We start from the raw sequence: 26200 nt of genomic DNA on the forward strand, positions 1-26200 counted from the left end.
TGATGTATTTTCTTAGAAAATTATTTTTTCATGATAGTATATGACATAAATAATGTCTATGCAAATTTTCATGATTTTAAAAAAGTAGATTTATTTATGGGTTTCTAAAATTTGACTTGAATATGATTTTAGAAAATCAGCTGATCGATTGAGGATGTTCAATCGATTAGTTGATCTATTGAACTGGATTTTTCGCGAACACAGAAGCTCACAGAATCGATCAATTGATCGATTGAACCGAATTTCAATCGATCAGTTGATCGATTGAAGCATTTTTCCGCAAACAGAGGCTTGCGGAATCGATCAGTTGATTAACTGAGTGGTTTTGATCGATTGAGTCCCAACACCAATCGATTGAAAAAACTAATTTTAGCCTAGGTAGTCTGATTTCAATTCATTAAACCACATTTAGTCATGTTAACCATCTCTAACCCTAAGAAATGTATTATATGTATTTAAGGATAGTTTTCTTGATGAAACAAGAGAGGAATGATTAAAGAAGACTAAGCTGGAGTTTAGGATGAGGTTTAGTTTCAAAGTTGAATTTTGAATCTCATAACTTCAAATTTTAGGTTTTCTAAAGGTTTAGGAATTCAAAGTCAATGTTGGTGCAATGACAAATTGGAGTATATTTTGAGGGGGAGCTACTCCTTAAAGATATGATTTAAATTTTTTTCGAACAAGGAAACAATGGAAGGTTGTAAACCTTCATTGTTGTGAATACTCTAGGATGAGCATTGGATGGGTGTATGCTCTAGAATGAGCATTGGATGATGGTTGTATGCTCAAGGATGAACATGTGGAGATAATGAAGGGTATGAGACCTTTATTGTGATGTTGTGAACAATAAGTGAGATAGGGATGACAATGGGTCGGATTCTATATCCTCCGTATCCATACCCATCGGGTATAGGATCTCCAACGGGTATACACATACCCATTACAAGATCGGATATCTTCTATAGTTATAATTTTTTTCTTTCTATCCAACTATTATCATTCAATAAAAATATATTAAAATTAACATCCTATTAAAAAATATATATATAATTTTAAAAAATAGATTAAACATCTATATACTCTCCTTTTAATATCAATAAAAAAATAGTAAATTGATTTTGGAAAAAGAAAATTTTCTTTAATATATGTATATATATTATTTAATCGGGTATTCAGGTCGGGTATCGAATATTGATAGTCCCTCCATACCCTCCTCCATTTAGGTCGGATATCTGATCCTCCATCGGGTTCAGGTGAAATCGCCATCCCTGAAGTGAGATTATGAACAATATGTTGATGACTCTTCAGGTGGAGAGTTTTTGATATGTGCCAAAGAGAGAGAATGTAGGATTTAAGTTAAGAAACCTTTACTTACACAAAGGGAGGGATTACCCTCTTGTTAAGGAGGAGAATGAAGGAAACCCTCATTCCTAATTTGGCATGACCAGAAGTTGAGATTAGTGGATGAGCCTAACTTAAACGTACTGTCAAACATAAAAAAAAAAAAGAGATTGTTGGTGCAATTTTCCTTAGGTCAAAGTTGACCAGTTTGACTAAGCTTGACTTAGCTTAAGCTTGAGTCTTGATGTTTGACAATATATAGAGATTTTTAGTATAATTGTCCATCTGGGAGATTGACGATCAAAGGTTGATCAGAAAAGTCAAGTAGGTCAAGGTTGACCGGATACTTAACTGGGAAGTCCTAACTGGAGGTTAGACACGGGCAAGACCAACGGGAAAGTTAGTAGAAGAAGAAAATCCAAGTGGGTCGGTCTTGACCTGACACTTGGCGTGGAAAAGTTCTGGAGAGTGAAGCCATGCAGTTGAAAAATCTTAGTGAGTAAAGTTAAGTGGTGAAAAGTCCTGGTGAGTGAAACTAGACAGTGGAAATATAGGTGGGTCAAGGTTAACCGAACACCTGGTGTTTGAAAGTCCAAGTGGGTCATGGAGGACCGAACACTTTACATGAGTGGAAATCTAGGTGAATCAAATGACTAGTCAGACATCTGGTGAGTGGAAATCCAAGTATATCATGGAGGACTGGACACTTGGCACAAGATGATAAATCTAAGTGGATCAATGTTGACCAGACATTTGGTACGAGGAAAAAAGTCCAAGTGGGTCAAAGGATTGACTGGATACTTGGTGACGAAGACCTAGCAGGTCAAGGTTAATCGGATGCTAGGCATGAGAAAGTCCCAACAGGTCACGATTGACTGGATGTTGGGCAATGGAACCCTAGACTTGAGTTAGGGTTGAACCAATCGATCAGTGTATCGATTGAGAGTGTCACCACGAAGAGGCATGGTGAATCGATCCACTTATTGATTCAGCCAAAACTAGTTGATTAATTGGGAGAGCATCGCGAAAGCACATCCAATTGATCAGTTGATCGATTGAAACTAGATTTCTCACGATGACGCAAGGAGAGCATAATCGATTGGGCAATCGATTCCAAGAGCTCTCACGTGAACACAAAAGCCAGCTGGATCAATCAGCTGATCGATCTAGCTACTCCAATCGATTAGCCAATCGATTAGATTATGAAGTACATGTTTGAACAAGAATCCGACATGGCAATTGATTGTGATCAAGCCTAATCGATTAGGAACCCTAAAGCGGGTAGATAAAGGGCATTTTTACCCCAGCTCTTAGCACCTTCTCTCTGAGATCATCTCCGCCATTGTCGCTAGTTCTTGAAGCTTCTTAGAAATAAGTATTGCTACACTTCCAAGATTCAAGAGGTGTTTACAAGCTCCAAGAGATTAAGCAAGAAGAGGTTCTCCATTTGTATTCTTGTATTTACTTTTTGTTTGTATTGTATTCTTGTTGAGAGCTTGTACGAGGTTTCTCCAACTCCGGAGTGTTTCCAAGAAGCAGTTATTTTATAGTGAATGTGTGAAAGAGGATCAGATTCTTGGATTAATCACTTTGTTGAGATGAATACTAAGTAAATCAAGACGTTAGCGTTTGCTTCGAGTCTTCCGCTGCAAATCATCATCAATGAAGCGAATGAAGCTAATCACCCCCCTAACCCCCAGAGTGTCCCAACATTTTTAACAGAATTTTTAGTTCTATGTGTTTTTACCCAAATTAATTTTCAAAGAGAATAATTTTTATTAATTAATCTTTAGTTTTGGCAAAAATAATTTAAAAATTATTTTAAAGTTGAAAAAATCTAAATTTTTTATCAATATTAATCTTGAATATTCAAACCAATATAAAAATACTCACAAACAGAATATTTCTATTTTAACCAAAATAAATATCTTTGAATAGTACAAATTAATTTTGAAATTAAATGATTAAAAAATAGAATTTGTCATCTAAAAATTTGGTTGATTTGTCATCTAAAAAACATGTTTTTCAAAATTATTCTCTAAAAAATTTAAAATTTAAAATTTTAGTTTTTAATCAAAAATTCATAAAAAATTAATTACTGGTCCAAAAATTCTAAAATTTTTTATACTAACAGCTAATCCATTTGTGGGAAAAAAAAATTACAATAGAAAACATGAATAGTAGATATACAAAATTATTAATTTTACCAAACATGTTAGTTATTAAGGCAAATTCAATTTAAGCATGCATATAAAAATAACTTTAACAAATTAAGCATGTTTTAGAATCCAAAATAAATTCCTACCTACTATATTTATCAAATATTTTATAGGAATATAATTTCTAGCTACTTTTACAATTTATCCCCTATGATTCCTAATATAGTAATTAAGCTCTCCATAATTTCTAAACTTGGAACTTTGTGAAAAATTTTAATTTGAGCATGCATAGTCCTTTTTCATTTTTTTTCTAGTTGATCTTTTAATTTTTCATTTTCACCCTTAAGTTTGTTAAAATTTTCAACTAGCATTTTTTATCTTCCTTTTATTTTATATATTTAGTCCTAGTTTTACATAAGGTTCTAGACAACATCTTAATGCAATCATATAGTTGGTTAGGAGGTAAGAGTCGTATGTCACTTATCGTATCGGATTCATCATTTAATGCTCCCCCTTCATGATTGCTAGTTACTGAGGTGTCTTCGTTGTCTGATTATATTGATGGTTGGCCATTAGCACTAGTCCGACATACTCCTCGGGTTCGGACTCTTCCGATGATGACTCATCCCACGTAGCTATAAGATTCATGTGTTTGGACCTTCATGTTCCTTGTCTTTTTCCTTGATTTTCAGTTTTGGACAGTTGTCTTTGATGTGTCCCTCCTCATCACAATTGTACGTCGTACTTTTTGTTTGCTCCATAGAAGTTTTTTAGCCTATGACTTATTAAAATTGTTAGATTTAAAAAATCTTTTGAATTTCCTTACCATGTACAATTCTTCATTTTCGTTGAGTACGAGGAATCTGAATCGGGTCCATTCTTCTTGGCTTACAGTGCTAAGTTGTGATTTGACTCCTTTTCCGTTCTTGATCTTGTGCATTGAGACTCGTGTAATTCTAATATTGAAAATAAATTTTCTAAAGTACTTACCTCCAGGTCTTTTGAGATGTATGTCCACTCTTGAGTTCTCGAAAAAGCATTAATTAAGTGCATAACGAACCAAGTCCCGATTTGTTACCGATTCACAGAGGTTGATGAGTCCAGTGATCAACACCTTGATCTTTGTGTGAGGTTGATCCACCGTCTCCCCTTTTTCCATTTAGACATTTGTTAACTGACTTTGAAGGATGTTTCATCTTGCTAGTTTCGCTTCTGATGTTTCTTCGTGAAGCTCCAGAAACTTCTCCTAGAGTTCTTTGGTTGAATTATAGCTTCCTATGCGGTTGAATTCTTATGGTGGTAGTACGTTCAACAGATGGACTATGTTTTTTCGTTGGCCACAAAGTCAGCATGCTTCTTTTTGCTCCAGAGATGTTCTTCTTTTTCATTGTTGTGCTGATCTCTGAGTGCTACAAAACAATATTTGATAGTTAATAAAATATCAAAATATATTTTTAAAAAATACCTCCATCTTCTTTTTCCTTATTACAAAATCTCTCTCGAACTTCTGTGAATGAATGCTTACTCCGTCCATCTCCTTATTACTTTAATTGGTGGTTAGTCCTTCTAAAGCGCACCTCGCCCTGATACCAATTGTTGGCCCCGATAAGCCGACTAGAGGGGAGTGAATAGCCTGTAAATGAAGTTAACACTTCTCTTGCTTCTAAGATTAGTAAGGAACATGCATTAATTATAATAAGTAAACTAAATGCATAAGGAAATAAGAGGCACACTGATTTATTTGGTTACAACCGAGGAGGTTGTTAATCCAAGGCAGTTGAAAAGCTCTACTAAAAGATCTCCTTTGACGAAGGTGGAGTAGCCTCTTATAAACGTTGAAAGTGTAGATTTTAAAAAATAGAAAGAATTCGAGTACAGAATGTGTGTTGTAGTAATCTTCGAGCATCAAGGCTCTATTTATAACTCACTAGTCGCAACTAGTCGTTTGTTGATGTGGCACCTCCTAGGCACCTGGCCTGGTCTGAGCGCCTGGATGTGGTTGACTCGATTCACTTCTCAACGACTTCTTTCCAACAGTTATAGGCTTTCCGAGCGCCTGGACCCGACCTGGGTGCCTGAAGTCGATTGATGTGAACTCCGTGTTGATCCTCTTCGTCGTAACGACTTTTTGACCTGGAAATACTTTTCAGGCGCTTGGACCTTGTTCGAGCGCATGGAGTCTAGGCGCTTAGACCAGGTCCAGGTGCCTGAACAAGGTCAACTGAGAGTTGGCCTTGGGTGATTCTCCAGCCATCCATAGTTGAGCTCACTTGAACTCAACTCTAGTCTTCTCCTTGAGTAGTCTTTCTCCCCGATTTCTCGTCCCTCAGAAGTGCTACTCACATCCTTCTCGTCTGCCGGTATACTCTTATATAGCTCCTCATCCCTCGGATGCACCAAGTATATCGACTCACTTCTCGTGTCATCTTTATCGCTAGCTACATTTTTTGCTCAACTTCCTATGTTTCTAAGTCCCTGCACACTTAGATACAAAGAATCAAAACCGTAAAACTAAACTTAACTTGATTGATCACATCAAAACTCACCAGAATATGTACATGTGTATCCCATTTATCACAGGCGAGAGGTACTTCTTCTTCGGTGGGGAGTGTGAATCTTGTTTGGATCACTATCCACATCTCCACTTGAGTTTTCAAGTGGTATTCCATTTGACAATTCCAATAGCCAAAATCCTTGACGGAGAAAAGGGATGGGTGGACAGTGTTGTAGCCTTCTTAATGGGTCATGTAGAGAACAAGACCTCGCACAAAAAGAAACGAATGAAAGTATTGCCATTACTAGGTCTTGGATAAGTAATGTGGAAGAAATAAATAGCGTACTCAAAAAGAAATATCGCTCGAGTGGTGTTACACCAACTTAGAGAAAATTTAAATAAATGAAAAATTTATTTGAAGAGGTGATTACGCCAATTCTGACTTATAACAAAAATTTAAATATAAAAAACTAAAAAAATTTAAAATTTTTTACTCAAACGATGGTTGCACCAATTCAGAACGACCCTGCTCTAATACCAATTATAGGATCGAAAGAAGCGATAGAGGGGGTGAATAACGTGTGTCACTTTTCACTTTTTCATAAAATAAACTTGAGTCATAGCAGTGAAAATAAGAGAGAGAAAAATAAGCTAACACCATTTCTTTTTTACTTGGTTCACAGCCCGGTAACTGCTAGTCCAACGCCCATAATTCTTGATCACTTTCGTTGGGCAATCCACTATCAATTTGTTTAAGTACAAAAAAGGTCCTCAGGGTGTAGCGCAGATGGTGGATGCATGACATCTCTGGCATAATGGCCACGGATCGACTCTCAGAAATTGATGACCTGAGGTTTAACCCACCATACGCCTAACGTCTATGTATCTACATTTATCTCCCTCCATATCTGTAAGGCTTGCACTAGGGGGTCGTTAATGTAGCGGATCTACATTTTTTGTTTAAGTACAAAAAGTTGAGTATGAATAAATATAGAAATTAATAATACTAACAATAAGAATGAAGTGTAGGCTTGATCGTAGTTATTAGAGTAGTACTCCAGTGTAGCAGACTTTCAGAGCACCACAGGAGTCATTCAGCGTAGAAGATAAGTGTACTGAGTTGCTGGTCGAAGTCTCCTTTTATAAGGCATTCCTGGCACTTGGATCCCTTCCAAGCACCTAGAGTCGACTTGATCTGATCCAACTCCATCGACGATTATCCACCTCCAAGCGCTAGCGCTTGGATCCCTTCTAGGTTATACCTCGGCGAAACTTTATTTGAGTCGCCTCTTTCCATTCCTGGGCACTGGATCTCTTCCAGGCGCCTAGAGTTTTAAGTGTGCCAGCCAACCAGGGTATTCCAACTCAGCTTCTAGCTTGGCTGGACTCGGGACATTCCAGGCACCTGGATCCTTTCTGGTCGCCCGGACCTCTGAGCACCTAGATCCTTTTCAAGCGCCTGGAATGCCTTAACTCCAGCTTTTATTTCTTGCATCATAGAGTTAACACAACAAACATATACAAAATATAAGTGTAAAATATTTATACAATCTCGAGACTGTCTGAACTTGGCTTTTGGATATAGCTAAAACCCCTAGGTTGGATCAATGCCTATTGTTCTCTCAACGGGGAGCACGTCCTCACCTAATCCTATTAGAAAAGTTTACTTATTGCCAAACATTTGGTCCTCCTGACCCATTTGGACTTTTGTTTTGCATCCAATCTTCACCCGCCTAGATTTCTGCCTGGTATCCGTGACCCCCAGGGCTTCTTACCTAGTGTCCTCGACCCCTAGGACTTTTGTCCAATATTCTCGATCTGCCAAGACTTCTATCCAGTCCACTCGACCAGGACTTATTGCCCAATCCATTCGACCATGACTTCTTGCCAATCCACTTGACTAGAACTTATTTTCCTAGCCTCAACTAAGACTCTCCTGTACGCTTCGTTAAGCTTGTTATATCACAAAAAATCTTAACTTTGAATATTTTCTAATATCAAAACACAAATTTGATTAACTGGTACTTTCAGTTCCAACAGACTGAAGGTATTCTATCCTCTTGGTTTTACAACATTCAATGTCTCCAGCTTTGTAGCGCTCTATCTTGGCATTTAAGGTGTCCAGTTCGGCTTTCTAGGCTTCCAATTTGGTCTTCTAAGTGTTCAGGGTACTCTGTTAATCCTGGGTCAGCACCTCCTTGGCCACCATTTCGGCTTTCTTCTAGGCCATTTTACCCTCGTGGTTTTTCTCTTTTTCCTTCATCTTATCGAAGAGCGCTTTGGCCTTGCCGTTTTCTTGTCCAGGTCAACTAGCCTCCATCGTCTCCACTTTTGCTCTAAATTAAGCCTAGACTTAGTAGTTGTCAGATGGGATTGAAGTCTCTCTAAGTCGCTACTTGGGTAGTAGCCCTCTCCTTCTCTTTCACAAGCACCTCCTCTGCTCATTGCACTAGCTCCAATTGAGCTGTAACTTCTGCTTGTAGCCTGGTCACTTCTATAGGGGATCTTATATGACCGGCTAGAAAGGGGGATGAATAGACGGCGCCTCTAAATTGATTGCTTCCTACGTATTTGTTAGTGTGCAAGCGGAAATACAATACTAATATGAATACGAAAGCTAAAGAACAAGCAAACAAACCGACACGCCGATGTAACGTGGTTCGCAGATAACTTGCGCTCCTACTCCATGGCTATCCGTAAGGTGGACGATCCCTCAATCCGTCGGTGGATTAGTCCCCAGCAAACTCCGACTAGCTCAAATCATCTTGTGGGTAGAGAAACCTCACCATAACACTCACCAAAACCTCTTGGATTATAAAGAACTCTTGAGCACTTGTTGACTATTAATTAGGATTAACCACCACTAATTTCGTCAACCTTAACCAAGATTCCAAGCCTTGGTTATATAGGCCATGGGTTGAAAAACTCCGCATACCAGTCAACTAGTGAAAGTGTCAGTCAACTGCCCTCTATGGAGATTCAACCGTTACAACCCAACGATTCGATACCAGTCAACTGCTCCACACTGGCCGAGCGAATAGAAGCATTCGCTCCCAGTCATCTGCCCAGTCGACTGAACCAGTCGACTAATGAAATCACCAGCCAATTGGTACCCGAATACAATCTCTTAGCACTCGGACCCTCACCCTTACGACTCACTTGACTCTTCTTTGCAGCCTTGAGAGCCTTCAAGCCTACTTCCTTTGGCTCTCGTCCCTCAGATGCATCCAAACTCGCGACTTATCTCCAATTCCATCCTTCGCGTTGTAAGGGAATAGGTTGCAAAACACGTAAACGCGCAGCGGAAAAAACCTATTTCCTCCAGAAGATCCATGCGAAGGGAAACATAATCTTATACTAAGTTAGATCTAAAGACATGATAGAGTTATACCTTTGAAGCGTGCTCAGGATCTCCCGACAGCTCGGATCACAGCACGATCAATTGTTCGTGCCTCTACGGTATCCACACGAACAAGCCTTGACTTCCTTTGTCTCACAAACTTAACAAGATGGAGAAGAAAAACACACAAAGTTGTGCTAGCAACCCTTGATGTGTTTCGGCCAAGAAGAGAAGGAGGAAGAAGAAGAAGCAAAGGAACTTTTCGCCTTCTCATCTGTTGAAAAACTCTTCCAAAATGATATTTATATCTATCGCATGGAATACCAAGAGTTTTGACCTTTCATCTTCTAATCCAATGGCTCAAAATCAACCATTTAATCTAATGGTTCAATTTTGATCATTCAACTTCCTTGGTGAACTCAAGTTCACCCAATGAGTCCAATCCATTGATTCTCATACAATTCGACTCAATCCAACGATTGGATCCCTTTGAGTCTAACTCAATGAGTCAAATTCGGATTACACTTAATCCATTGAGTCATCACATGAACTCATCTCCATATCAACTTGTTCTTGGTGTGTGACCCTGTAGGCTCTCGTAACGTTGTCAATGTATCCAAATCAACATTTATGATACATAAACAATGAGTGGCATCTAGCAAGACATCATTACTACTCAAGTGACGAGAAAGTCATGATCCGACCTAACCTTTCCGTGGCTATCATATTGTATGACTTGATCCCTCTATCCTTGATATTTAGATTGATCAATGAGGCATGGACCGTGTCATCCTCTTATCAATTTTTGTGTTTCTTGATCTCTAAGTAGACACACTCAATCAATTAAGCTCAATATCTCATATTGACTCATTTGCGCATGACCATGCTTTCTTGTGTCCTACTAATCAAGGGGTTCACAGATATCGCTTTCATCATATGGAAGGGATAGATCTCATCTACATCACTCACATCCCTTCGCATAATTTATTGCATATCTAGTGATCGACTTTATAGTCCACCCTGTTACGGGTGACGTTTTACGATACCAAAGTATACAACTCCTTATCTAGGGAACCGTAGTGACTTCAGGTCTAAGGACTATTCATACCAATAGTCACATGAGAATGTTTATGGCATTAATACGACAATCCATGAAACATTCTAATGACGGGTCATTCAGTATATATTCTCTAATATATACCCATGTGTTAACCTGATATCTTATATTCATGACTTGTGAGATCAAGTCATCCGTTGACCTACATGCTAATCTTAATGCATTAATATTGTCCTTGTATATTAATGCTCGACTAGGAATAGTTAAGAGTAGTGTTCTCTACAATATCTCAATATCAATTCAACCAATTGATATACTGTAGATAAGAATCTACTACCCAAGGACATTATTATATTTATTCAATCGACACTGAATTGTAATAAATATAATAACTAACTTTTGCCTTTTATTAATAATGATATATGATACAATATGAGCCCTTTACAATCATCTCATAATTGGTATTAGGGCTAATACTAACACGTGTATGCCTCAAAGTCGCTTCCCTCGGCCTTATCCTTACTGCCTTGTCCACGGTCCCTCAGATACTCCATCCTTCACCGGACCCGAAGTCATCAAGCTGAGTCATATGTGTATCCTACAAACCTGCACACTCACATACACATATCAAATACAAGGATAAACCTAACTTAAACTCTTTACTCAAACATCAAAACACATAGTTGCATGGACCATTGGGATTACTCCAACAATCTCTCCTTTTTGATATTTGACAATACGTTTAAGTTAAGGAAAACATAACAGCAAATAAACATGCTAAAAATAATGAACTTATGTTTCCAAGGCTGAACACTTGGACTTATACTGCCGAATGGATTTACGTTGTCAAGGCTATACACTTGGACTTACACCGTCGAAACAATATGCAACATGCATTGGAACCTATCCCAAGGCTCCCACTACACCTATGCTCCCCATTGAGGTAGGAATTTTACCATAGGGCTATTTAAGAACCTATCACAAGGTTCCCCCTATACCTATGCTCCCTATTGAGCTAGGAATTTTACCACAAGGCTATTTAAGAACCTATCACAAGGCTCCCCCTAAAGCTATGCTCCTCATGCACCTATGCTCCCCATTGAGCTAGGAATTTCATACAAAGGCATTTAAGATTTTCCCAACTAAATCTTATTTCTCCCCCTTTGCCTAACATTAAAAAGCTCCAACAATATCCCAATTGTCGGAAACTTGATTACCAAAACTAACCCTAGACTTGTGTATTTATCCCCCCATGGATCTCATATACCTATACGAGCTGACCTGGTCAAAACCATTGCTGAAATATAGTTTCAAGGTGGTATCAGTCGACCGCCACAAGTATCAGTTGACTACTCCTATTAAATTCAACACACAGAACCATTCTGTGTTCGATATAAATTACTAGTAACTATATCAGTCGACTGACACCCTAATTCCAACCTAATCAACATTCCTGACCCAATTTCAGAAATGCATAAAAAATTTCACAGAAATCTAAAACTTCTCAAATTTTGTGGAGATGTCTGTTTTACTCATGTCTAGTTGGGAAAAATATATTCAAAAATATATCTATCACCAATCCTAAAATTGATACAAAATCCAAAATTAGCTAAATGGTTCAATTGAACCTTGACCTAAAGTTCTAGTTTTGGCTTTCTCTTGATGTATTTGCCCATATTAAAGCACAATGCATCCCTAGCATTGGTTTATATGGCATCTAAACATTCAAAATCAATTATCATGCAATATAACCTCAATGTCATATTTCCTTGCATGAAACACACCCTTTGTGTCAATTCCCTAAGGTTGAGACTCAAATCCGTCTCCAAATATTTTGGCACATTTCATGACCCAATCTAGACTCCTAAGTAAAACCCACTTGAGATCCATTTGTCATGGGTCTCAAATTGACTCTTAGAGCTCCTCCTAGAGCTCGTAGCCTTGATCACCTCCCTAGGTGACTCATCCATAATTGCTAGGTCACATCGGTGCACATCCGGTGATACTTAGTATACAAACTTAACCTTTTTAACCTTGGATACATTATCCTTGGTTAATTTTTTCTTCTTACCTTTAAATGACTTTCCCTTGCCATTTATTGACTTCTCCTTGCTATAGTCATATGCAACCCTAGCATAAGACTTTCCTTTAGCCTTGGAGACACTAGATCGATATCCCAAACCCGATCTATCATTGTTGGTCTTTGGCTACCCAATATCATATCTAGCCCTTTAGATCCAACATTGAATCTTTCTAGAGTTTTCTCCAATTGATCAAATTTTTTCTTTAAAACTTGATTCTCCCTTTCTAGGTTCCTAAACCTAGAGTCAACATGTCCATCATGGGCATTCCTAGACCTACCCTTCCTAGGATGTGTCTCCCTTTCTTGGGATTAATGTCTTGGTTCTCCATTATCTTCTTCTCCTTGGGTAATGAGAATTTAACTTGACTAGGTCTATCATGCATAGGTCTCCTAGGGTTATGATTGACATTTACCCTATTCCTATCATGATATCTAAATTCGAAATTTTGCATGGGTAAATAATAAAAATTATTTCTAGCATGCATGGGAGTATAAGAATTTGAATTTGAATTATGATTCAAATTATGGTATACCTCTCTTACCCTTGAAGCTCCCCCTCTACTCGAGCTCCTCTTTTTCTTCTCCCACTTCTTTAGATGCGCTAGCTTCTTAATCTCCCTCTTCTTGGGCATTTGGTGTGGTAGTATCCCTTCTCCCCACACGTGAAGCATACGATGCACAATCTCCTTCCTTGGGTTCCTTTATTCCTACAACCCTTGTTAGTATTCAAATTAACTTAAATGGGTTTAGGAGTTACCTTCTTGAGCAAGGGATATCTACTCTTATAATGTCCCTTCTCATTGCAACTGAAGCATATAATGTGATCCTTTAACTTGTCTTCGGTGGAGATGCTCACTAGGTTGACTACTTCCAAGACCTCTTCTTCATCTGTCTTGGCTTCTTCTTCAACATTTGAGGATGTTTCCTCATCCACACTTGCGGATGACATTTCTTCATCCTTCACCTCCTCGAAAATTGAACACACGTCATCTTCCGTTTGCTCCTCCTCCATTTGAGCCACTTCATTCCTTTCTTCGGATTTCTCCTCTTTATGTGTAGGAATGAGTTCTTCACCTAAAGTCATCTTTACCTTGCTCCACAACTCTTGGGCATTCTTGTATTCACCTACACGACTTATCACGTTAGAAGGTAAAATATCTACCAAAATTGATATTACCTTTGAGTTTGCCTCCGATCGTGAGGTTTGCTCTTTCGTCCAATGTCGTGGTTGGAGTCTCTTCCCTTTCTTGTCTCTTAGGACTTCAAATGGCTCATTGATCACCATCATGGTGTCCCAATTCGTATCGAAGAAGACCTTCATCTTTATCATCCAATACGTGATGTCCCCTAGGCTTCCTCCTTCAAACTTCGGAGGTTCAATCAAGTCGGTCATCTTTGAAACTTGCTCTTCTCGGCGGTTAGTCCAACAGAGAGTGTACTCGTTCTAATAGCACTTATAGGGGATCTTATATAGTCGGCTAGAAAGGGGGTTAAATAAACGACACCCCCAAATCGATTGTTTCCTACGTATTCATTAGTGCACAAGTGGAAATACAATACTAATATAAATACGAAAGCTAAAGAACAAGAAAGAACAAGCAAACAAACTAACATGCCGATGTAACATAGTTCGGAGATAACTTGCTCCTACTCCACGGTTGTACGTAAGGTGGACGATCCATCAATCCGTCGGTGGATTAGTCCCTGATAAACTTCGGCTAGCTCAAGCCTCCTTGTGAGTAGAGAAACCTCACCACAACACTCACCAAGACCTCTTGGATTATAAAGAACTCTTGAGCACTTGTTGATTACTAATTAGGGTTAACCACCACTAATTTCGTCAACCTTAACCAAGCTTCCAAGCCTTGGTTATATAGGTCACGGGTTGAAAAACCCCGCCTACCAGTCGACTGGTGAAAATGTCAATCGACTGTCCTCTGTAGAGATTCGACCGTTGCAATCCAACGACTTGATACCAATCGACTAGTGAAAGTACCAGTCGATTGCTCTATACTGGCTGAGCGAACAGAAGTATTATGTTCGCCCCCAGTCAACTACCTAGTCGACTGAACCAGTCGACTGATAAAACTACCAGTCGACCGGTACCTGAGTATAATCTCTCAACACTCGGGCTCTCACCCTTATGACTTACTTGACTCTTTTTTGCAGCCTTGACCTTTTGCCTTCAAGTTTATTTCCTTTGACTCTCGTCTCTCGGATGCATCCAAGCCCGTGGATCATCCCCAATGTCATCCTTCGCGTATGCCTCAAAGTCGCTTCCCTCGGCCTTTGTCCTTGTTGCCTTGTACACGGTCCCTCAGATGCTCCATCATTCACCGGACTCGAAGCCATCAAGCTGAGTCATATGTAAATCCTGTAAACTTGTACACTCACATATACACATCAAATATAAGGGTAAACCTAACTTAAACGCTTTGCCCAAACACCAAAACAAATGGTCGCACAGACCATTGGGATTGCTCCAATAACTTCTACGCGGGCCTCTTTAAGTGCCTTATCCAATTGGACCCAAGTGACTTCTAACTCCTCTACACGCTTCTCCAAATCTTGATTAGCATGCAGAATGTCCATAAAAGTATGGCAAAGGGTCATGCCCTCGGTCCAACACTGAAAAAAAAATATTTTGGTAACTTACTCTAGCCACAATAATATTAAATATTAAACCCTTACCAGTTAGGTCTTGGGCAAAACCATCCACCAAGCCGATCGGTGTTTGGCACTTAGACCTATCTATACTGGCCTGCCAAGCTTTGGTTATCTGATTGGTTAGCTTGACAATGCATTGTGGCTCCGATGGGTCTTGGATATAAATGTGAATCCCCTTGCGCGAAGGAAGTATAAATGTCACACTCAATTTGACATGATGACGAGATGAGCTTGGGTCAAACTGAGGAGCAGTAAACGCGAAGCCAATCGATGGAGGTGTTGGTGATGATACAAAGAGAGGATGGGTAGGAATTAGCTCGATCGACCATGGAGATGAAAGTGTGTCGATTGAAAGCGGGCTTATAGCTAGGTCGACAGGGTATTGGCTTAACTCAGTTGACTGTGGAACTTCTTGTGGAGATAATAGCGGCTCCACTAGAGCAGAAGGACAGGCCTCTGAAACCTTAGTCGTAAGGGTGGGTACAGCTGGAGTGGCTAAACGACGTCTCTTCCAGGAAGTCCTTATTATTGGAGCAATCGGTGTGACCCTATATTTTAATATTTAGGTAAAGATTTAAGTTAGGTTATTATTGTATTTGATATACGCTTGTAAGTGTGCAGGATGCAGGTACAATAAGGTAAAGCCCAAGTGTGGAGGCTTGGTAGTGTAAGTCCAAGTGTGTAGTCTTAGTAATGTAAGTTCAAGTGTGACTTGCCAAAGTTGAAGTCCCAAAGCAAAGAGCTCTTGGAAATGGAAGGCCCGACAACAAAGGATAAGGCCGAAGGAAGCTTTTGAAGGTAAGGCGTGAAGGATAGGAAAGCATCAGAGAGGCGCAAGGTTGATGGAGGAGGTTAGAAGGCAAGGTCAAGGTTGTGCAGTCGAGGATAGTGCATGAGAGATTGTACTCGGGTAAAACCTTTGGTTTAGGGTTTACCAGTCGACTGGTGACTTTACCAATCGACTGGGAGTGAACAGAATATTTTTGTTCTCTCAACCGAAGTACACCGGTTGATTGATATCGAGCTGTTAGGGTGTAACGTCAATTTTCCACAAAGGTCAATCGACTGGTGACTTTACCAGCCGACTAGTAGCGGAAAAATAGCTTAGATGTTTTTCCCCAAACTCTATATAATGGAGCTTGAGATGACTGGCTTGGGTGACAACAATAGACTTGATTAAAACCTATTAGAATCTCCAATGCTCTCAGTGTGATGTTTGTGTGTGATGAAGAGATTGTCGCGAAGTTTCTCCACCGAGAAGGAGGATCGAGCTAGTCGGAGTTCTGAGAATTAATCTACCGACAAATTGAGAGATCGTCCACCTTATGGATAATCATAGAATAGGAGCCCTAATCTTCGAACTATATAAATCAACGAGCATCAAGGTCCCAACACTTAATGGTTCTTTAGACTCCGAAGACTCGGAAGATTTTTGTATCAGCCTCATGGAAGGTCGGGGAGACAACATTTCACCAGTGTTAGTAGCCGTGTCATCGCTAGTTGTCTTGCTAGAGGCTACTTCGCTATCAGTTGTGCTGCTGGAAGAGCCAATCGGCTATGCGACATGGCTTTCCAGCTTGGCTTCTCCGCGCTTGTTCAATTTGACTTTGTCCAGCTTCATGAGGTGGTTCGGGGCAGCCTTCCATATTATCCGAGCTGCAAAGAAGAGAGAGAGAAAACCTCAGTTAGTTATCATATAAACTTAAGATAGAATTTCATACCGAATGTAAACTACAAGCCAATTTTAATCGGGTTCATCCCAAATATGTACAGAAGACCCTCTCTAGGCTCTGCTCCCACTAACTCTGGGTCCTGCTCCCATCAACTCTGGGATTTGCTCCGGTCAACTCCGAGCATTGCTTCCACCAACTCTAGGCCCTACTCCCTTCAGTTCTTAGGGCTCTGCTCCCACTCATTACAAGATTAGGCTCCTTCATATTTCACATTTCCTCATTGGGCCTCCCATAAAATTCCTCTAAGAAGGCTTGGACCTTGAAAGCCCAACTGGCCTTGACATTCATGGGCCCATATTATAATAAATGTTGTGCATGGAATTGTCATAGACACGTGATGGTATCATTATATAAATATAAGATATGAGCGATGAGACTATATAATATTATAAGAATACTCCCTTTATCTTGATGTAACATTTAATTAATGTGTGAATTAAAAATGTATTATAAATATACTCATCTCCATAGGTGCAAGTATGTTATCTCTGTACACACACAAAGCAAACACTTCTCTATCGCTCATCTGTCATTTTTCTCCTCTACCGTAATGACTTGAGCATCAAAATAACTGCGTCAGGGACCCCTTGAGCTACTTACTGATATTTGTTTTCCTCCCTTCTTTGTGTGCTTGTAGGCATTTTTTCCTTGACATGTTCTTCCCGTCAACCTCCAAGTCAATTCCTTGACACTCCAGCCTTTACTGATTTCGAATAGGATCATTTATGATGTGGTAAATATTTCGTTTATGTTTTATTTTATTTAACTAAATCAAATATTTCAATTTGATTTCTTATTAATTAGTCCATGCGGATTGATTCCGTAAAAGTCCATGCGCTGATCTCAACATCTCATATGACCAATCCATAGTCATTTGTAAAAAGATAAATCATAAAATTAATTAGATCATCGTACGGGAAGATATTTTACATTGACTTCTTTAAATATTAATCCTTTATAAATTATAAATCTATCACGTGATGGATAACTTTGGCTACTTGATTAATTTCTATCACGTGGTGGCTAACTTTGGCTATGCCCTGGGCCGGCTGTATGTTATTTGCAAATCTACGTCGTGTTAATTGAAGCATAGAATTGTTGTTGATGGATTTGGTTTTTGATATTTGCAAATCAAAGTGAATTAAGAAGGTATTTTTTAAAAAAACATGCCACAGCCTATTTAACTCATTGCGGTTAGTCACTAATTTAAAATACTTAAAATCCAAATCAACGGTAGCATAATCATCTAAGCTTATAAAGCTGCATCGAATCAACTCAATCTATTAATAAACACACCTGCTGAGAGATCACAATTAGACCCGATCAAGGTTCGGTATTGACGATTCAACCGTTTAAAATTTTTGATTCGGCAGTTCTCGAAAGGTCAACTCATAATCTTAACTATTCAAGAAAATTACAATTTAAAACCACCCGGTTCACTATTTGCGATGGCTCATAATGAAAAAAAAATCTCAAAGAAAAGTGATTGAAAGGAAATCCTCCATTTCCGACCTATCTATCATCGCTACTGGGATAGCGTAAGACCAGACAACACATAGCCCACCAATGGAGATCCTCCCGCTGTTAAGGCAGCGAAGCCTTCACTTTACCGTCTCTTTCTCCGGCCACATCTGTCCTCCATCATAGCGGACACACGATGCCGTAAACCACCACCAGATCAACACCCTCTCTACCCTCTCTAAACGGTATCATGTCCCCCAAGAGGAAGCCTCCTCCACTGCTCGTCTCATCAAGGTGGAAGCCTTCCTCACTGCCTCGGCTGCGGGCAGCGAACTCATCGCTGAAGGTCACCATCGCCCGTGACAAGTAGGAGACTAGATCCTCTGGTCCAGATTTTTTTAGATCAGGTCCTATTCATTCATTAGATAGGTGAACTGGACCCCACCTGTTAAACAGGTGGGATCCGAGGCGAAATCTCTTGGATCACTTTTTGTAGTCTAGAAGATGTGTCACTCGTATTTGCGGTCAGATCGTGACTGTGATCCGACCGTAAATTGTTGCGATCTCTTCCTGGATTCACCGTCCCCACCATATTATAATTTTTGTTCGGAACGGATGATCGAATGCCGCCCGGAGGATACCCTCGCTCGGCGTCCAATAACATGACCACTAATCCACCACCGAAGGACTCCGAATGATCTCCGACCGTCCGCTCCGAACAAAACTATAAACTGGTGGGGACAGTGAACCAAAGAAGGGATCACAACAATTTACGATCGGATCACGGCACGATCCAACCGCAAATACGAATGACACATCCCCTAGACCATAAAAAAATGGTTCAAGAGATCTATGCTTATGGGATCCAATCCATCCAGTCAATGAATGAACAAGAAATCAGGACTAGTCTAGGATCCGGGACTAAAGGATCCTTGCCCGACAAGCAGGGCCTGCTACAGGCAACCACGGGGCTAAAAAAAAAAACAGTTCGAACCAACAATTTGAATCGCCAGTTCAACAGTTACTTTTAGGTTTGAACCGGAACCGCCCATCCATGTAACCAAGTCAATGGGTCAGAACCACAATAGCATCTATCATTGGATTATACGTTTACAAAAATTTCAAATGTATATAAGGGCTCTACTGAAGAATCCAGTTCCATGCAATTCTTAAAGAAAAAGGAAGAAAATATGGCTATGTGATGAAAAGATGCCGAATCAATCATCTAATCATCTCTCTCGATCAATGTCTTCCCAAGATACAGGTTTTCATACACCAATTATCGACTATGCGATAATAACATTATTGTCCTTTTAAAAAATCAAATTGCTCAAGAAACTAAGCAATATTACAACATGTGTGAAAATATGATAAACCTAGCAAGTAATAAAAATCCAAGAAATGGTTGGCATGGTGCGCACTGACTGGGAACAGAATAAGCCAACAGCATTTCTCACCTTTTCTTAGTTTTGTTTCTAGCTTTGACGGTCTTCTCCAAGTTTCTAATCCGGTGACTTATAGCGGAAGAAGAATATATCTTTTTCTCAGAGGTCCTACTTTGCTCGGACACCTTAACCCTCGGTGGAAAAACTGGAGACGCTGCCTCAGCTGTTGTAGATAGGGCTACAGGTTCTGTCTGCTTGGAGGTGCCAAAGAAAGAGAAGTTCCCACCCGCGGGTTGTGGTTGAGGAACTACTTCTGGGAGATTCAAGAACTTCCTCACAGGAGGGCGTTTCACCACTGTCGAACCAAACATTGAATTCATAAGTCCTCGTGAGTGAATTGCAAGCGAAACAAGAAACATTTTGCAAAGATAAAAAAGAAAGAGACAATGCTAGATTTTGGAAAGAAGTGGACTCACCAAAACCATACCCAAGCGAGAAAAGGTTCGATGTAACCCAGTAACAGAAGATAGCCTTGAAGGTTGACAAAGGATGAGGTTAAAACTAGATATGATATATTTTGACGTTCAAGCATTGAAATAAAGATAATAGGAATGCAGTCGTGTATATTAAATATAGGCATTAGTGCTCCAAAGTTTAGTATTTCTATAACTGGTAGTTGTGCATTATAATTACATAAGAATAATTAAGAGCTAGTCTACAAACTGTGCAAAGGATATCTTTTGATCAAAATTTTATATTTTCAGATACTACACTCAAAATTAGGATCAAAGTGATTAATTAAATACCTTTGGAAAGCTGGCTGTAAATGGAACTGTTAATACTGCAAGACCCCTGGAGAAGTTCTTCATGGTTTTTGCCATAGAATTTCCTTCCATTCCTTCTAGCATGTTAAGCTGAAATGACAGAAAAAGTAACCATACTATAAATAATTATGAGACAAGCAGTACTCCACTCAAAGAAAAATTAACTTTACTCCCAAGGGTATTGTGAGACAATATCAGGAATTGTTGGGGACAATCATGAAAGTTTGACAAATCAGATACAATTTATGGTGATTATTTAGCCATAAGTGAACTGTGTACATTAGATTATATTTCATATCATAACCTGCATCATCTTCACCAAGATTTTTTTTTTTTTTGAAATGAATTGATCATAATCAAATGAGTCTACGATTGACACCTAAAAACCCCAAAAAACAAAAAAGAAAACGAAAAAAGAAAAAAGAAAGAAACAGAGAAACACAACCCAAATGATCTTCTCAGGCTTGCAAGAAGGTATTTAATTAGTCTTAACATAACTACTGGAAAATGGATATACATAAACATATTCCACATTCAATTAAAGCCAAAATCTATTAGTTTAAGAAGCCTTACCTCTACAGTTGCAAAGAATACCAGCGCTGTCAATATTGGAAGGATGTACTGAGGATCAGGCGTTGTCAAGTCAGTGAACCATAGAGTCCCACCACCCTTGAAAGATGGAACTTTCTCAACCATGTTCGAGATCTACAACACATATCATAATATCAGTTATCTGCGATTAAAATATCATTACATACTATTCATGAAACAGGATTTTTAAGATTGAAATGACAAATATAATCAGAAATTAATTATCAGATAACATGGTCGAAATTGAAATGAAATAAACGAGCTTACTGCAAAAAAGAAACTCATGAATACTGGGCCTTGGATAAAGAGTCCCTTCAGTGGAGTAAATGGTGTGACCCCATGCCTAGAGTTATCAATCAAAAGTAGAAACCAGTAAGAAGGCTAATAGCAAGATGGAAAGCATGTTGATCATTCAATCAACAAGAATTGGCTAGATAATAAAAAAAAACAAATCAAATTGTAGACAAGGTTTGAGTGGGCTGATTAGACAGGGTTGGTCATCTCCCGCGTCTAAGACATAACCGGCTTATTGGCGGGAGTATATATCTTTTTTATAATTAAAGCACTGCCCTGAAACTTAAGTTTTCATGAAGTAAACATCTTTTTTTTTCCACTCTTTAATACTTAACAAGAGACTTTCTACAACTAAACCAAACTGTCACATACATAACATAGCCTCTACTAATCTGACTACCTTGTCATGCACAGATGGGTGAATCGCCTTAACATAAGCTGATCTAATTTTACTGGCATATTTGTTAATTGATACAATCCAAACACAGACCATAAGCTCTCCAGGAGAGAACCAATATATAGTCTTATATTTTTAGCATTTACAGCTAGACCTTCTTCCATTTAATTCAAGCCAACTAAAGAAATAACTCTGCTGCTCCATAATGGTCACTTCAACAGTGATGGAATGACCTAAATAATGAGAGTTCCATAAAAAGAGTTTAGCAGATTCTGGTTCACTACATTGCCCATCATAAAAGGTCAAGTTTGATAAATTGGCTCCAAACTAACATCTCATAACGCTTGAAAGCACAAACATAAGTTCTCAAGAGTGCATGTGTGTAAACAGTTTATGACTGCAAGGTTAGCCTCTAAGTAGAATACCTTGCTTAAAAGAAACTAACAAGATGAATGAGTAGTTAGAAAAAAAAACAAGGCCAGCTCGAACAGAACATACTTTTTGAACAATTCCTTCATTCGTTTTTGACCTTCCTGTAATGATTTGGGATCCATTGTCTGCAGCAGAGCATCAAATATGCATGCGTATCAATAAAACACTAAACATGAAAAAGAAAAAGAAAAAAAAAAAAAAAGCAGAGTAGCAGACAACTTCATTTCAGTGTAAGCATTTGTCATCACATTGTTGGTGATGTGTTGCATAAAGGATGAGTAATGTAGAGTAAAACTATTCTTGCTCTAGATCAATTATCAAGAATAAAAATCATACATCCATTTGTTCCCTAATCTGCTCCATCTCTGGTTTTATCATCTGCACAGGGCAAAAAACAACTTCAATAATTGCTTTATAGTTCTAAATCTGCAGTGAGGCAGAGCCAAACAAAGAGAATGACCATCCCATATGAGAAACATAACCTTCTATTAAATCAAATGAGACTGGTGGTTAGACTAACATAAGAAAAGAATAATAGTGCAGCCTGTACACAATAAAAGACCATATTCTATAACACTAAGCATAAGGAAAGAGGTTCAAGAATGTCTGCATTCTCAAATATAGGTAAGGTTATCAGAAAGGTTTTTCTTCAAAAGTTAATTTGAAGTATGCATCATATTGTTTTGGCAATGTAAGACCAATATAAAGAGTAATGTATTACATCTTATAGGGAACAATATAAACACTACAACTGAGCTCAAAGGCAATTTTTAACAATCTTATTGAAGAATAAATCATCACACATATCTTAACCATCAAGTTGTGTTTGTCCTAACAATTTGGGGTTGGCTAGATGAATCTTATCACTAATAAACTATCAATTGTTTATCTCAATTGAGCTCTTTGCAAAGCTATATCACTACAAATACTCAAGTCAATTAAGTCCCTTTGTATTATTTTGTATTATGTCAACTATTGTTTTTCTTTGGCATATCTATCTCTTAGGTCTTCCACTCTAATTCAATCTATAAGATCAATTGGTGAACTTCAAACATGAAGAAGTCATCTTAACCTATTTTCTTTCTTATAATCATCTAATGGAGATATACCTCATTTCTCTTGTGTGTTATTATTTATTATGTTATTTTTCTAATAGCTTCATACATCACCACTTGGGCCGCATATTGCGCTGCTATATCGATCTTCAAGAGGATTGCTTTGCAGCTGCATATGACTTATGTTAATATGCAGTTAAAAAAAATTCAACCAAATTCTTTTTAACTAATTAAGACTAAACCAAATTGACTTGAATTTCTAGCCTGCCATATTTTACAAAGTTGATTAATTGTAATTGTTTCACATTGTATGAGTGTGTATGAAAGTATGATTTGGATATGTCAATAAATATACTATATTGCATGTATGTGCATCATTTTTATATACAAGTATGTTTTGCATATATCCTAGTGCTATATGCGTTGACCACATACTGCCTGCAATTGTTTTTGAATCGTTGATTTTGACTTTTTCTTATGTGTTTCTTTCTAATAATCTAATGTCCTGATCCATAAATCATGGCAGTGATACAACAATCTTATAAACTTTTCATTTTAGCTTAAGAGAAAGACAAGGTCAATTGTCGGCCAATGACAATCACACACAAGACTACAGAAAGTTCTCCCTGTTTTCACCATTCATTTGTCATTATCCTATAAATTAGTCGCAAGCAAAAATTCCATGTAAAAATTTAGTATCTCAGCAAATCACATAAGTGTTGAAGCACCTAACCAATACAAAGGTGCTATACTACCTCTTTGGTTCTTGTTATTTTACTGGGAAGAAAAAAAAAAGAAACAAAAAAGAAGGATGCAAAATTAACAAATAAAATATGACAGAAAAATCAAGTTATTTGCAGCTGGCAAACTTAAAGGTACATGATTGAAAAATAGATCGACAAAGTGTGGGATCTAATCAGGTGGCTTAAGACCTTGTAAACCAAAGCTACAGGCTCATGAAGGGCTCAGGCCAAGTTACTAAGTTCTGATATTCTAGAATCTAGATATGATATGAACTCATAAAGAAACCATGGTTCAATATAGAATGGATTGTAGTTGTGCTTTTGTCACTTGGTGAATTGCAATTTTTGCAGGTAAAAATAATATATATATATATATATATATATATAAATCTGCGTCTTATTTTGGAAATGTTAACAGAGTTGATCTTATTTAGTAATATAGTTGCAAAAAGTTCAGCGGAAGGATACAATACATGTTGTTACACCCATATAGTTGGGATCAACATGGTTGGTGACGTTGACGATAATAAAGTTGACTTGGTTATTATTCAATTGAAGATCATCTTGCTGTTTTATAAAAATAACCAGATGGTTCCAGGAAACTTAAGAGATTTCTTTCATTCAGGACAGACTAACTTAGAAAGTACTCAATGGTGCAATATTTGCTAGAATGATGCTGAAGGAATGCAAACAGATTAAGTTTTAGTTTGGTAATGCAGTGAAATCAAACTCGTTATCCGCAAAAACTAATGATGACTTAAAAATTTATAATGATTTTATTTGTTTGGACTTGTAGGATAAGCATGCTTTAGGAATTGTTAAATTCTATTCTCTGCAGAAAACGAACAGTCACACAGTATTTACTTGTAAAGTCAAAGTCACTAATGATACTTATACCTAAGAGGTATGCGTCTTCTTCAGTGGAATCTATAAATATGCATCTAAATTTTAGAATATTAAACAGTAAAGTACAATTTGCCAAATTGATTATTCTGATTTCCATGTCTTAGATGATAATGCTTGTTCCATATCATATGTGATAATTACAATAAGAAGTGAGCTATCACTTTTTGTTACTTTTCAATGTGTTCAATAATAAGTTAGATTGGATAAAGACAACTTGAACACCTGTTCAATTGTGAGTGTCGAGATCAAAATTAAATATCAAACAAGAAAATCTCAAAGACAAGTATAATTTGGATATATTGCCGTGCCCCCAATCTGGAGAAACTATCAACACAGAAATGGCAAATATATCAAATTGTAACTTACACTAAGCTTCACAGTGGATTTCATCTGACTCAACAGAAGCGGAACAGTAAGCATCCTGATCAATACAGTCGTCAGAGCAATGGAAGCCCACCTGAAACAAAGGATATCGTGAAAATTTGTTCTTGCTTCTGCCACCAACGTCAAGTCATTTAATACCCATAAAAAGATTCTGACCAGTTGAGACCCGTGAAAGAATGAACTGCATCGATCAAATGCTGCAGAGCTGCCACGGGAAGAAACGAATCAGCCGCCGCAGCTGCTACCTCCCCAGGAAAAGGAGCTGGGACGGCCGCAACAGCGGTCTCCACCACTCCGCTGTCGGACAAGACCTCCGTGACGTCGTTTACGAGTCCGATCTCAGTCGAGCCTTCGGTGGCTGAGGAATAGCTGCGCAGGAGGGAGGAGTCGAAGCCGAGAGGAGAGAAGCCGGGGCTTCTCCATCCAACATGGCTAGAGACCGATGGGACGAGAGCAGAGGAGTAGTAACGGGAAGGAAACTGGGACAACGGCGGAGGATTCGTGGGTTCGGTGGTTTCCCGATCATCGAGGAGGATGTGAGCGCAGGAGGGGCGGAGGCGGCGGGTGAGTTGGGTGAACGAGGCGGTGAGGCTTCTCCGGCAACAAGCCATGCCGAGGAGAGAGAGAGAGAGAGAGGAGAGAGCGAGATCTGGGAATTAGGGTTTATAGGGCTTTGAGGGTGGTGGCAAAGTAGAAGAATATCGACGACGGCGATTCGGCTATCAGCGCGCCCTCACTCTCTCTTCTCTCTCACTTCATTTTTTTTATGTTAATTAATTAAATTAACCTCAATATTTACTTCTAGTTAATATTTAAATATTTTAAATTATTTCAATTATATCTTGTTAAGTTTA

General features: G+C 38.5%; 1 protein-coding gene across 1 annotated transcript; it reads right to left on the minus strand.

Moving 5' to 3' along the window:
* Positions 1 to 19519: 19519 nt before the first annotated feature.
* LOC121971179 (mitochondrial inner membrane protein OXA1-like) lies at positions 19520 to 26109 on the minus strand. Its single transcript, XM_042522324.1, has 9 exons — positions 25503 to 26109; positions 25329 to 25419; positions 22595 to 22636; positions 22325 to 22383; positions 21403 to 21478; positions 21118 to 21249; positions 20527 to 20634; positions 20197 to 20251; positions 19520 to 20075 (listed from the first exon to the last, which is right to left on the minus strand). Exons 1-9 carry the CDS (start codon positions 25955 to 25957, stop codon positions 19789 to 19791), a joined length of 1305 nt encoding a protein of 434 aa, XP_042378258.1. The 5' UTR covers positions 25958 to 26109; the 3' UTR covers positions 19520 to 19788.
* Positions 26110 to 26200: the final 91 nt, after the last annotated feature.

This window comes from Zingiber officinale, chromosome 4A (assembly GCF_018446385.1).
Source record: "Zingiber officinale cultivar Zhangliang chromosome 4A, Zo_v1.1, whole genome shotgun sequence".
Taxonomy (NCBI): Eukaryota; Viridiplantae; Streptophyta; class Magnoliopsida; order Zingiberales; family Zingiberaceae; genus Zingiber; species Zingiber officinale.